At 45.6% G+C, this 12,118-nt stretch overlaps 2 protein-coding genes across 5 annotated transcripts; one reads left to right on the top strand and one right to left on the bottom strand.

Moving 5' to 3' along the window:
* The first annotated feature begins 46 nt into the window (after positions 1-46).
* On the top strand, positions 47-8,243 carry MAD2L2 (mitotic arrest deficient 2 like 2). Of its 4 annotated transcripts, none has more exons than XM_067311180.1 (9): positions 47-60; positions 2,867-2,918; positions 3,150-3,268; positions 3,809-3,880; positions 4,751-4,851; positions 4,969-5,063; positions 5,177-5,250; positions 6,326-6,418; positions 6,712-8,243. In XM_067311180.1, the coding sequence occupies exons 2-9, from the start codon at positions 2,879-2,881 to the stop codon at positions 6,751-6,753; spliced, it is 636 nt and encodes a 211-aa protein (XP_067167281.1). In that variant the 5' UTR covers positions 47-60; positions 2,867-2,878; the 3' UTR covers positions 6,754-8,243. The 4 variants fall into 4 exon arrangements, with proteins under 4 accessions (XP_067167281.1, XP_067167279.1, XP_067167282.1 ...); XM_067311178.1 differs by lacking the exon at positions 47-60 and adding an exon at positions 623-660; XM_067311181.1 differs by lacking the exon at positions 47-60 and adding an exon at positions 672-702.
* Positions 8,244-8,428: 185 nt separating this feature from the next.
* Positions 8,429-11,896, bottom strand: LOC106482440 (F-box only protein 6-like). The gene is made up of 6 exons (XM_067311182.1): positions 11,887-11,896; positions 11,360-11,680; positions 10,600-10,726; positions 9,775-9,870; positions 9,314-9,449; positions 8,429-8,643 (listed from the first exon to the last, which is right to left on the bottom strand). The coding sequence occupies exons 2-6, from the start codon at positions 11,616-11,618 to the stop codon at positions 8,497-8,499; spliced, it is 765 nt and encodes a 254-aa protein (XP_067167283.1). The 5' UTR covers positions 11,619-11,680; positions 11,887-11,896; the 3' UTR covers positions 8,429-8,496.
* Between the last annotated feature and the right edge of the window lie 222 nt (positions 11,897-12,118).

Genomic DNA, 12,118 nt, shown 5'->3' with positions numbered 1-12,118 from the left:
TGGGGGAATGTGGAGAGGGACTGGGGACGCCGGGAAGCCCGGGGGACCGGCGCGTGGGAGGTGCGGGAGGCGCAGGGGGCTGCCAGGCTGCGTGGGGCGGGGGGTGCCGGGGGCGGGCACCGTGCCAAGGGGGCAACGGGGGGGGGGGGCGCGGCAGCGCAGGACGGGCGGGCGCTCCCGGTGCCCGGCGCGCCGCGGGGCCGGTGGCGGCAGCCGCAGCCCCTGCTCCGGGCCGGGAGCGGGAGCGGGGCGGACAAAGGAAGGAGACAAAGGCGGGGAGGTCCCGGCCCGGGGCCCGGGGCGCGGCGGGCGGCGGCGGCGGCCCCTGTCCCCTGCGCGGCCTGAGCCCGGCGGCCCCGCTCCCCGCAGGGGCTGCCCGGCGCTACGGCACCCGGGGGGAACGAGGGGGCAGCGTCCCCCGGCGCCGGGCACCCCAGCCCCGCTGCAGCGGAGGGAGCTGCGGCCGCGGAGCCCCGCGGGGGGCCCGGCCGGGGCCCGCGGCGAGCGGGGCCGCTGCGAGGGGCCCGCGGCGGCGGGGACCGGACCCCCGGCGCCCCGCTCCTCCCGCCGCCGGGAGGCGCTAGGGCCCGGCGGCGCCGCTGCCGCCGCCCCTGACGTCACACGGCCGCGCCGCCGCCCGCGAGGCTGCGGGGAGCAACGGTCGGCGGCGCGCGAGCGCGGCGGGGCTGGGGACGCGAGGCGGTAACGGTCGCCGGGGAGGTGGTAACGGTCGCCGGGGGGGGGTCCCTCGAGACGGTGCGGGCGCCTGTGTTGGGGACCCTGGACGAGGGGGGCCGGAGGGCTGCGCTGGGGGGGAGCAGGGGACCGGAGGGCTGCGCCGAGGCACGAGCCCAAAGATACAGGCTGCAGTTCTGAAATAAACGTTATTTGCTCGGGATCGGTGGGATGGAGACGCCCGCAAGTAGCCCTGTCGTTCCTGAAAGGCGTTGTCCTTCCAGATATCTAGTAGTTAGAGAAACTGGTGTGCGAGGACGTGAATCGAGGTTCATCTGGAGATTCTCCTTGCTCTGCTTTGGAGCCGTGACTCCCAGGCCTGACACCAGCAAGGGCGGTGCGGGCTGATGCAGGAGGCCTGTGCTGGCTGTGCTGGGTTAGCTCAGGAACCTCTGTAATAGACATCATCACTTCAAAAATGATATATTGCAAATTCCATGATATTCTTGTCTCCTTCGCTTCCCTTCTCTTTTTGAAATTTCTCCAATAAGGGTTTGCTAGCTTCCAAAAAGCATCATGAGGGAAGTGCAGATAGTGTTTTTCCTCGTGCTCACTCCTTGCCATCTCTCAGTGCTCTATATTATGCTGAAAAGACAGGACCACTTTTTCTGAAAGCTGCCTTTGTATGTACATGGGAAGCAAATTCAAATGAGTAGATGAAGTTCTGCTAACTGCAGTGTTGCTCCAGTCAGTTATTCCAAAACCTTAAGTTGAGGGAGTATTAAATATATAGTGCTTAGGCCTAATCTTGTGGCTGTACTTAAGGGTGGGTCTTTTGGGATGCTGTTGCCTCATCGGAGTCTCTGTTTAGGAAGGGAGGATGTCCAGGGGTGAGGAATGTGAACCTAAACCTCTAAAAAACATAGATTCTTTATGCTGCTCTGATACAGACTTTTCATACAAATTTGATAGTCACTGTGGCTGAGGTCCTAGAAAGTGTTCAAGTATGTTAATTCTTTTTATTTCAGCAGGTCATTAATATTTTGAGGGCCTTTTTGTACAGTGATTAGATTCTAATTTTAAAAAGGGAGAGGATAATGTCTCCTTGCAGCTGAAGCAACTTGAAAATCAGTAGCTGAACAGTTGAGCAGATTGTCTGGGGCTTATCAGAGGCCTGTGTAAGAAACCTGTGTAATTGAAGGGAGGCACAGTTCTGCCTGGAGGCATTTAAAGACACATGCAATGTATGAACAGTGGTGCTACTAGTGGTTAGAGTTTGCATGCATATAGTGTGGATAAAATAATAAAACAAGTTAAAAGTGTGGGACAGGAAATGGTGCGCACTAGCTTAAAACATGGATGTGTAAGGTACTGACTCAACTATATAAGGAAAGTTAAGCCTCAGTGTCTGCTATTTGATTGTTGGTACATGATATTCAATTTGGCCATCTATTGTGTTGCCCTGAATAATTGTCACAATTTATGTGACAGATTCCATGTTAAATTAATTATGTGGCTCTGCAGGGTTTGGCTGTGTTGTGTAGTGCCAGTGGAAGATGCAGGTCCTGGCATGAAATGAGCAATGTTTCATAGTGGTTTTGTGAGAATAAACCCATAAAATTGAGAAGTTCCTATGTTAAAATAGGGTTATATGGGTTAGAAAAGATTGTGGGGTATGTTAAGCTACGAGACCACTTCTGTGGCTTTTTAAAAGTAAATACTATGTTTCTTGTGCTGTTAAAAAATGGTTGTCTAAACTTCCATAAATCTTAATTCTCTAGTCTTGGCATAATGCATCAAAAAGGGAGGGAGGCAATGAAGATCTGTAAACCGGACCAGTTGGCTGACTTCTTTTAGAAGAAAACCCAATTAAAAAAAAAAAAGTAGAAATTAAATCATGAGTAATCTAACACTGTTGAGGTTTGAGCCAGAACACAGCAAAGATGCTGTCTGTTTTTTTGCACTGCTTGTGATTTCCAAGCCCGTGTTGTTGGAACAAAGGGTGCTTAAATGTTTCCCAGTGGGCCTTTGGCTTTGTCATGGCAGTGTTTGTATACTTGTCACTAAGTTAGAGGACAGTATATTGGCCTAAGCTCCATGGTGCTTGGGAGGTGGGATGGCACCATAAGCTGACCATATTAAGAGCATAAGAGCCCAGGGATAAACACAGTCATGGTGTGATTCCTTCCAGGTTCTTGGAAAGATGACCACTCTCACACGGCAGGACCTTAACTTTGGACAAGGTAATGTGTCGTGCTGTGCTGTACACTGGTATGCTTGTAAGGCTCTATGTTTTCACATGAGCTTATGGGATTGTTGTGAAGACAAAGCCAGCCTTATTTTGGAGGGTCGCTCTACCCCTAAACTTTCAGTAGCTAAGGGAAAAGTGAAATTTATGCAGGAAAAAAATACCTAACGTATTGCTCCTTATGCTTCCCCCTCCCAGCCCACTTCATCTTTCTTTTGTTTTTTAGTTGTTGCAGATGTTCTTTCAGAATTTCTGGAAGTGGCTGTTCACCTCATCCTGTATGTCAGAGAAGTTTACCCTATTGGGATCTTTCAGAAGAGGAAAAAATACAACGTACCTGTCCAGGTGGGAGATTTTCATGGAAGTAGATAGCTATGTGGATAAGCAAAATAGCAGAGGTCAGCACACTCACCAGAATAAACTAGGTCACTGCCAACAGTTCTCTTAACGTGCAAACTCATGTTCAAAGAATTTAGTTGCTCTTAGAGAGGAAAACAGCCCTGTAGCTGAAGATATATAGCTCTACTTGCAGAACAAGCAGATCACAGGTAAGCTATGCACAGAAGAAACATGAAAGCATGCTGCTAGGAAAGAAAGATGGTTCAACAGGTATATTTGTAGTGTGAATGCTATGTAGGAACTTCCAAGCTAACAGGGGCATGGGGAATAATATAACTGTGCAAGTGCAGTGATCTGTCTCAGGTAATTAACCCTTCCATGAAAGATTTACTGGTTTGATTTGGCAACCTAGTTGTGAAAAATTCCATCTGAAGCATGAATCCAGTGCCCTGCAACACACCAGCAGTTCTGTCTACAACTTCCCATTCAGTACTGGCCTGATTCACAGCAGGACACAGTACTGACTATTCACTGTATTTGCTACAGATGTCCTGCCACCCAGAGCTGAATCAGTACATCCAGGACACTCTGCACTGCGTGAAGCCATTGCTTGAGAAGGTGAGATCATATAAAGGACCTGGACCATGCAAGTGTGCTGCAAATAGCTTTGACAAAAGAAGAGCATAAATATTTTTAATTTTTTATTTACAAATTTACCATACACAAAACTAGCTAATAAAGTTAGTGACAAAAACAAAACATAACATCCATAACATTTCCTTGCAATTAAGGCACTACCTTGCTGCTGAATACTGGCATTTAGCTGCATCTGATACATACGCATGAGGCTATACACCTATATATTTTCAATTATACTGTCTTACAAATTAACTTAAATGCATTCAAAAGCAAAATGTTAAGTTTAAGCACCCACTCAGCAGAGTAGTTTGTTGTAAGCCATTAGGACATGTGAAGGCAAAGGTAGGCTTGAAATCTAGGTTTGGTGAGGGAAAGGTATGACCATATGGAACATCACATGATGTAGGATGCAAGCAGGGTTGGTACTCTGCTCTTTACAGACAATACAATACATATTTAGATAGAAAGGGGAAGTTTTACATTGCAGTAGTGTGAAGCTGCTCTATTTGGCCAATGGTCTAAGCATATGTGAACTTAGCTCTATTCCCAAGTGATGCAATAAGATGACTGTACACTTCCTCCTTTCTTCCAAAACATTACCTAGAAAAATGTACTATTTACTGCAATTTATAGTCTTTGGACTTTGAGACAAACTAGCAGTTTAACATCTATAGAGTTGCTTTGTTATTTTATTTTTCTAATCAGTCAGAATAATGTAACAGTGCTGAAGGTCTGGATAACTGCTAGTGCTGTGTGATCCTGTTGTAGGAAGTACCTGAAGCACAGCAAGGATGGAAGATTAGGGTTGTTTTAAGGGATGGCTTTTTCTGACTATATTTTTTCCTGCAGAATGATGTGGAAAAAGTTGTAGTTGTAATCCTGGATAAAGAGCACCACCCAGTGGAGAGATTTGTCTTTGAGATCACTCAGCCACCTCTTCTTTCCATTAGGTAAAGTGTCCTGGTTTGCCTGCCCATGGCACCCAAGGCTTGCTTCTGCAGCTATGTTGTGGAAGCAACTCTGAGTCACAGTACTTTGCTGCATGTACATAACTGTCTCCTCAACAGTTCAGAGTCCCTGCTGTCTCACGTGGAACAGTTGCTCCGTGCCTTCATCCTGAAGATCAGCGTATGCGATGCTGTGCTTGACAACAATCCCCCAGGTAAGCATGTCTGTGTAGCCCAAAATGTGGCATCACTTGAGACAAGTATAGGTAGTGTCTGAATCCTCTCTGCTGGTTATCCCCTGAGCTGGAGCATGTCATTTCTCTTACAGGTTGCACCTTCACAGTTCTGGTTCACACACGGGAGGCAGCCACACGGAACATGGAAAAGATCCAGGTGATAAAGGTGAGTGATGTCTTTGGCTGCCTAATTGCATGTGAGAGCTGCAGAGCAAAGAATGGAAATTAAGGGGTTTTGGCATTTCTAAGTTAAGGGTACTAGAACATTCTGAATATTAACTTCATATGATGCATTTCACAGCTTCCTTCCAAGTGTATTAAAAAAGTTTACACCGGCAAGATAACTGAGCACCTTCAGACACCAGCCACAAATCACAGACAATAGTTGCTTTGATGCCTGAACTAGAGTGTAATGATACTTAACTTTATGCATAATGCCAGCTCTGTCACTTTCAGTACTCTGAAGTAGAGATACTTCAAATCTCAGTAAAACTGAGCCCTGATCCCAAATCTACTATATGTGGATGGATGATTCTTTATATATCTATCAAGGGAAGGCTAAGATTTAAGTAACTAGTGGGTTTTGGTTGTACAAAACCATTTATCTTTCAGGAAACTGTGCATAGCACTTTCTAAAACAAATATTTTACCTAAGGATCCTTGCAAGGAAAGTTATTTTGGGTATCTTAAGACACAGGCAACAGGCAGTAAAGCTAAGGAAGTATAAAATTGTTTCAAAAGGGAAGTCCGCTCTGTACTGCTTAGTAACAAAACTGATACAATACTAAAACTTGTAAACTTGCAAGTCAGGACAGCTTTTGTTAAATAGGTAAATCCATGCCATGAGCATCTTGGAGTTGCAATACTTACTACTGATGTAGTAAGTATAGCATGCTGCACAGATAAGGCTTTTGAAGGAGTGAGGTGTCACCTTTGGGATAAATAAAATGGGTTAGTATTTTGATTATGCTATAATTATGGTGCAGAAATCAATGCTGAGAACTGGACTGTGCATGAGAACTGTAGCCTGAGCCTCAGGGCCAAGAACTGTACAAGTGTTTAAGTTATGCTTTTAGGGGAGGCTCTTGAGTTACCTTCAACAGTCACTTGTTTGTTTCTTCCCTCAGCCCCTAGCTCTCTCATTTATTTAATGCTGACCTAGTGCTGAGAAAGGAGAAAGATCACCTTGCAGTGTCAGCCAGCCTCTATGTTAATAAAGCACCTTGTGTTCCTGCCCCTAGGATTTCCCATGGATCCTTGCTGATGAACAAGATGTGCACATGCGTGACCCACGGCTTATTCCACTGAAGACTATGACATCTGATATCTTAAAGGTGAGCAAAGCACTAGCCCAGGAGGTGGCCAAAACCACACACAGCTTTAAGTTTTGTCTATTCTGATGCCAGCTGTGCAGTTATCCATAGGATAACAGCTTAATAATGCTGAGCAGGAGCTTAGGCCTGGCAGATGTTCTGTCTCAGTAATCAAAGGGCAAGACTTTTCCTAATGAAATGGAAAGCCTGGTTATGGTGGAAGGTATGAATTCCTATTTAGTCTGTTGCAAACTTTTCTCCATTCACCTACCTGGACATGAAGCAGAAAATTGATACTTGTTTCTCTCCTCCAGATGCAGCTATATGTTGAAGAGCGAGCCCACAAAGGCACCTGACTTCAGCTCTTCATCACCTCCAAGCCTCATCAGATCTTCCAGTGGAATCAGATACCTTACAAACTGTACCTTGATATCAGTCTCATCAGCTGGCCTTCTGGGTGAATGTAGAGCAGCTGCTGCCTCTATTTCAAGTGCGCTTACCACTGTATATAGAACTGACTTGGAACGTGGAGCCAGAGCCTGTTCCCATGTACACTTGTGTGAGAGTGAGTATAGGTTTTGTTACACAGTGAGCCGCTGGGCATAGGGGGCAGGATAAAGCTGACTGCAGCGTGCATTCAGTGCTTTGTATGATTCCACTTCTAGCCTTAATTAGGCATCTCCATTGCACACTGGTAGTGATATACAGGGATCTGTTGTGTGCTCTGCTAGAGCAATGGACTCGCACCACAGGTGACTGAGGCCTTATACAGTGTCCACTGTGACTGTCCTAAGTAGTTTTCAATAAATACTAAGTTTTATGCCAGTGGAACTAGGCTGAATTCTATCCAAGCCAGCCTCCCCCTAGGGAGAAAGTAACTGCTCTTTGTATTTATATGGATCTTTTACCACTTTTCCATACCTTTTCTGGAATGTGGCTGGGATCTGTCAGTTCTGTGAAAGGCTATACAACCAGTCTCTCCCCTTTCCTCAGGAGAACTTCCACCTAAGAGTGGGGTTAGCAAGGAGGAATTTGCCTGCCAGCCCAGCAAGGGCACTTGCCAAACATCCCAGTCTTAACAGACCAGACAAAGAAAAACACCATTATCCTGCATCTATCAAAGGAGATGGAAGAGGGCCTTAGCATTGGTTCTGTGTACACAGGGGTGGAAAAGATAGTCCATAGTTTTGAACTGAGCTTATTGGGAAGACACTTTGATAAGACAGCCAGTGTAGACCCTCCCTGCCTCCTCCAAGAAATAAGTGGAAGAACAACACATCTAAGTCATTTGCTGCTTTAACCTTTTATATGGTGTTAGACTGTTTAGTACAAGCCAAGTGCTTTGGTAGTACGAAGATAGCAAGGAAAAAGCCAAGCACAATCAAGTTCCAGCTTGTAAAGGCACTTAAGTTGTAAGGTACCCACCCCTAAGGGATTCCTTACCTCCTCTTTCCCTGTTTATTCAAATAAAGGTGGGCAGTATGTGGACAGGTAAGATGTGTATCATTTTGCTCAAATATACTTAATTTGTTACAACTTCTGTAAGCATCAGCAAGACAACACTAAAAAGGCTTGACAGTTTCCTTGTACTATCAAAAGAGGTCTGATGTGAAAGACATGTTTATACACACAATTAAACTGAAACAGGAAAATACTATACAAAACAAGTATCTTCATAGCAGAGCCCTTAAAAACAGGGTCATAATCTGAACTGAAATATTTTAGCCTTAGCTTTCATAAGTTCTATAGACAAACCAGAAAGGGTTTCCATTTCTTAAGACTTGCATCTTTGTGCTACAGCCAAACACTATTACTACAAAAGACAGATGTCATTTAATTGTCCTAGGCTTCGTCCTATGGAAGGACACTAGTAATTGCACTAACATCCATGGTGCAGGAGGAGGAAAGATGAAGACAGAAGTCCTTCCAAAGGTCTGGGCCTGCAGAAGTTCTGCTGTGAACAAGGAGAGCTAGCTGCTTGTATTCCAGATCAACTGTGCAAGACAAAGCCAGGACACTCACCCAGAGTACAAATTTAAGTGCACCTGAGACCACCTGGTTACAATCCTGAGGTAAAAGAGAACGTTTATATTGTGTCTTCATAATAATGTCCAGGGCCCAATGGTGATGCTGCTGTTTGTCACTCTGATCCCATACCATCCTGCCCAGAATTGGGTGTCTTGGCCTCCATGTTGAAACCAGATGTAACGAACTCCAGCTGGGTAATTGTAGAAGGTGTGAGAAATCTGAGGGGAAAAAGAAAAAATCCTTTATCTTGCCTAAGTAAACCAGTGCCAACCTTGAAGCTAGGACAACTACAGTAAGAGCCCCTTTCTCTGGAAAAGTTCATTCCAACATATCCTTTAATGAAAGTGCATATCATACCTTTGAGGGAAAGGCACACCTGTATTTTGTTGCCCTCTGTCCTAAAATCCTCCAAGACAAACATAAGAATCAAGCTTAGTGTTACATATTTGTCAAACACAACAATAGGGAATTTACAGCCTTTTAAACTAGTGTAACATTTAGCAGTGTAGGAAACAAGCATCTGCAATACTTTAAAATGAAGTCCACGCAATAGTTTAAAACAAAGCTTTTTTGCCCAGTTAAAAAAAAAAAAAGAATTATGCTGCTGTAACTTATTTAGACAAAGTCTAAATAAAGGTAGGAACACTTAAAAGGGTCAAGTTAAAACACAGAAGCACATTAGAATGCTATAGAAAACCATGGGGACCTACAAACCCAGCCTAGCTCTTCCATGGCACCACTGCTTTTTCAGTGTTGTCAACAGTAAGGACTGATTTACATTTTCTCTTAATTTAGTGGAAGCCAAAGAGCAGAGAGAGTAGGTCTACTTGGGACTGTTAGCCAGAGTTGCAAGATGAAGTGTCAGAATACTGATGTAAAGCTGCTCACCTCTCTCCACATTGCATCGCTCCACTGCTCTATAACCACTGGCTCAGGGTGAAACTCCTCAAGGACAATATAATCTTCAGAGAGCAGCCTCACAGTAATTTCATAACGGCACCCACAGTCAAATCTGGCAGCGTACCTGGAGAGGCAAAGAAGAATCAAGCAGCGGGGTTGTACAGACACAACTTCCAATTGTCTTTGGTGTTCAGAAACAGTCTCCAAGGGAATCCTATGCAGAGGAAGAGGAATGTCATCCCCATAGCTATGGAGAAACTCTAGAACTTCCAACTATCCTGTCCTTCACAGAATTATCATCTCCTTCCAGCCCACTGAATAAACCTTGCTCAAGAGCTACAGTCCCAAGCAATAAAGAACTATTCCTTATAGCATGAAAAGCTTCAAGAGTCCCAGCTTCTATCTAGGTCATAATGCCAGAAATTCTAGTTTTCAATGCACATGCTTACCAATCCTTGACTACAATTTCAGGCCGTTTCTCATCCATCAGCTCATTCCAGTATCCTTCATTCTTCAGGGTAATAAGTTGAGATTTGAAGCATGGTCTGCAACACAAACAGAAGTAACTTCACAAAACACATCTCTTGTCCCTCCACACTTTCCCTCCAACAGCTTTGCTCTCGTAAAAAGTCCATGCAAACCTAGATGGCTCACAAGGCTGACGTGGCCAAGGCATGCCTGTTTCTGTAGCCAGAAGCACATAAGGAAGCAAACTGGTTACCTTTACTTTCATGCAAAAGGAGGAGTTACCTACAAGCTGGATTAACAAGGGTTTCTCTTCATATATAGCATGTGGTTTACAGGAAACAGCTATATAAGGGATGTAAAAGTAGCTAAACTTCCCCTGTGGGCAGCTTTTATTGCAAGCTGTTAACATGACAGACACCTAACACTCTTGCACATTAGAGTTCTGTCCTTGTCAGGTAACTGCATCTAATCAGTTTGCCAAACCTTTCCACAAACCTTAACCTTTGCCCATTACCTTTGGTAGAAGACAAGCAGGGAATCCTACATTCATTATCACCACTATAAAAAAGTTACAGAATACTCTTGGTAGGGACAGAGGGATATAGCGCTTGGTACAATTAACTCCCTCAGCAGTTACCTGTCTATTTAGAGTAACTAGTCTAAAAGGTTAGTTAAGCTTCTTCCTTTTCCCATATGTGGGCTAAGGATTATCAACTGGCCTCAAGCCTTCTGACCTTAGTGCCTTTGTTGACAGGAGGAAGCAGGTCTCTTCCTCCAGCTCCAGATCACATGAATCCAGTTCTTACCCAAATGAAGTGACAAAATACTTGTGTACTTTTGGATCTGGCATCTCTCTCCCAAGAGGTCCAGGCAGCTCCTCAATCCTCCATTTATCTCCCTCATTCTTATCAAGTTTCCAGTGCTGAAAACTCTCTACAAAACATGGATACCACAAAGATTGTTAGGACCTCACTTCAGTTTTCCACAGCATCTCTGCTTTCATTAAAAAGTCAACTATAAAAAGAGAACCAGGAATCCACACTGAAGAATTTTCAGATATGCATTTTTCCCTACAGCTTAAACTTCTGTCAGTACATTGCCATTACTTTTAACATGGCTGTCAGCAACTGGGACAATTAGCAGCAGCTTTTTAACTGCATCAGAAACTCAAAATCAGTAATGAAACAGAATTACTGCAGTGAGATGAGTTTTAGCTAGGAAAAAAAAAAATCTCAGCTGCCCAAATATTTAGTCCCAATAACTGATAGTTTTATTATTGCATCATTTCTACCTACAGTGCAAATTAATATTCACTATTCATAGTACCTTAGTGACTTCAGAGATTTTTCTGGTCTCAGCCACAGTCACATTTACCAATACTTATTTTACCCAAGATGGCTTTACCTGCAGATGTTTCCTTGCGGATTTGCCCTACTACAGCTCCATCCTTGTGGCTGAACAGTCCCATGGCACCAGCAATACCTGAGTAATGCTACAGTTCATGCAGGACACCAACTTTTTCTGACTGCTAGGAAACTCTAACCCTCTACTATAATAAAAACAAACCTTCAGCACAGGGATTTTTTATCAAGTTTCTCTTCAAGTTGCAGAGCATATAGAAGATCTTCCAGTCAGGGATGCTTCTGTCCAAATTCTGAGTATGAAACCCCTCCCGCTGGCACTTCCGCTTCCATAGAGTGGTTAGATCCACCACATATCGCCACTGGGTACAGACCAGTCTGCAGGCACAGATCAGATCCTGGGCTGGGAGCATGGAAAGCAACTCCACCAGGACATCTTCTGGAAGGTCAGAAATGGTTGTCATCACGGACCAACAGCTTCGGTGACTAGGGCTGTAAATGTATGGGATGGAAGGTTTCCAGGCACCTACAGTACAGAGAAGTCAAGAAAAAAAAAGTAGATTTTTACTAGTTGTTAATGAAATCAAGAAAACATACACCACAGGCCGAAGGGTTGAACGCAGAGGCCCGAGCAGGACAGCTGTGCAGCAGGCCATGGCCCAGATGAGCACCGGGGCAGCCCAACGTCCCCCGGCTCCCCCGGCCAGCAACCCCCGGCCCCGCCGGCCCCACCTGGACTGCGCCTGCCCGCGCCCCCGGACGCGGATGTAGGGCTGCGCCGCCTTCCGCAGCGGGCGGAGCGCGGGGCGGGGAGCCAGGCAGGAGGTGGGGCCGCCCCAGCCACCGCCCTGCACAGCCGGAGCTCCCGGCCCAGCTGCGGGCAGGGGTCCAGGCACCCGGGAACGCTGCCCGCCCGGGGCACACAGCTCCCACAGGGAGGAAAGGGAGCCCGGCTGCAGCAGCA

The sequence above is a fragment of the Apteryx mantelli genome, chromosome 26, assembly GCF_036417845.1.
Source record: "Apteryx mantelli isolate bAptMan1 chromosome 26, bAptMan1.hap1, whole genome shotgun sequence".
Lineage (NCBI taxonomy): Eukaryota > Metazoa > Chordata > Aves > Apterygiformes > Apterygidae > Apteryx > Apteryx mantelli.
Note: the sequence above shows the minus strand (reverse complement) of the source record. Positions and strands in the feature narration are given on the sequence as shown.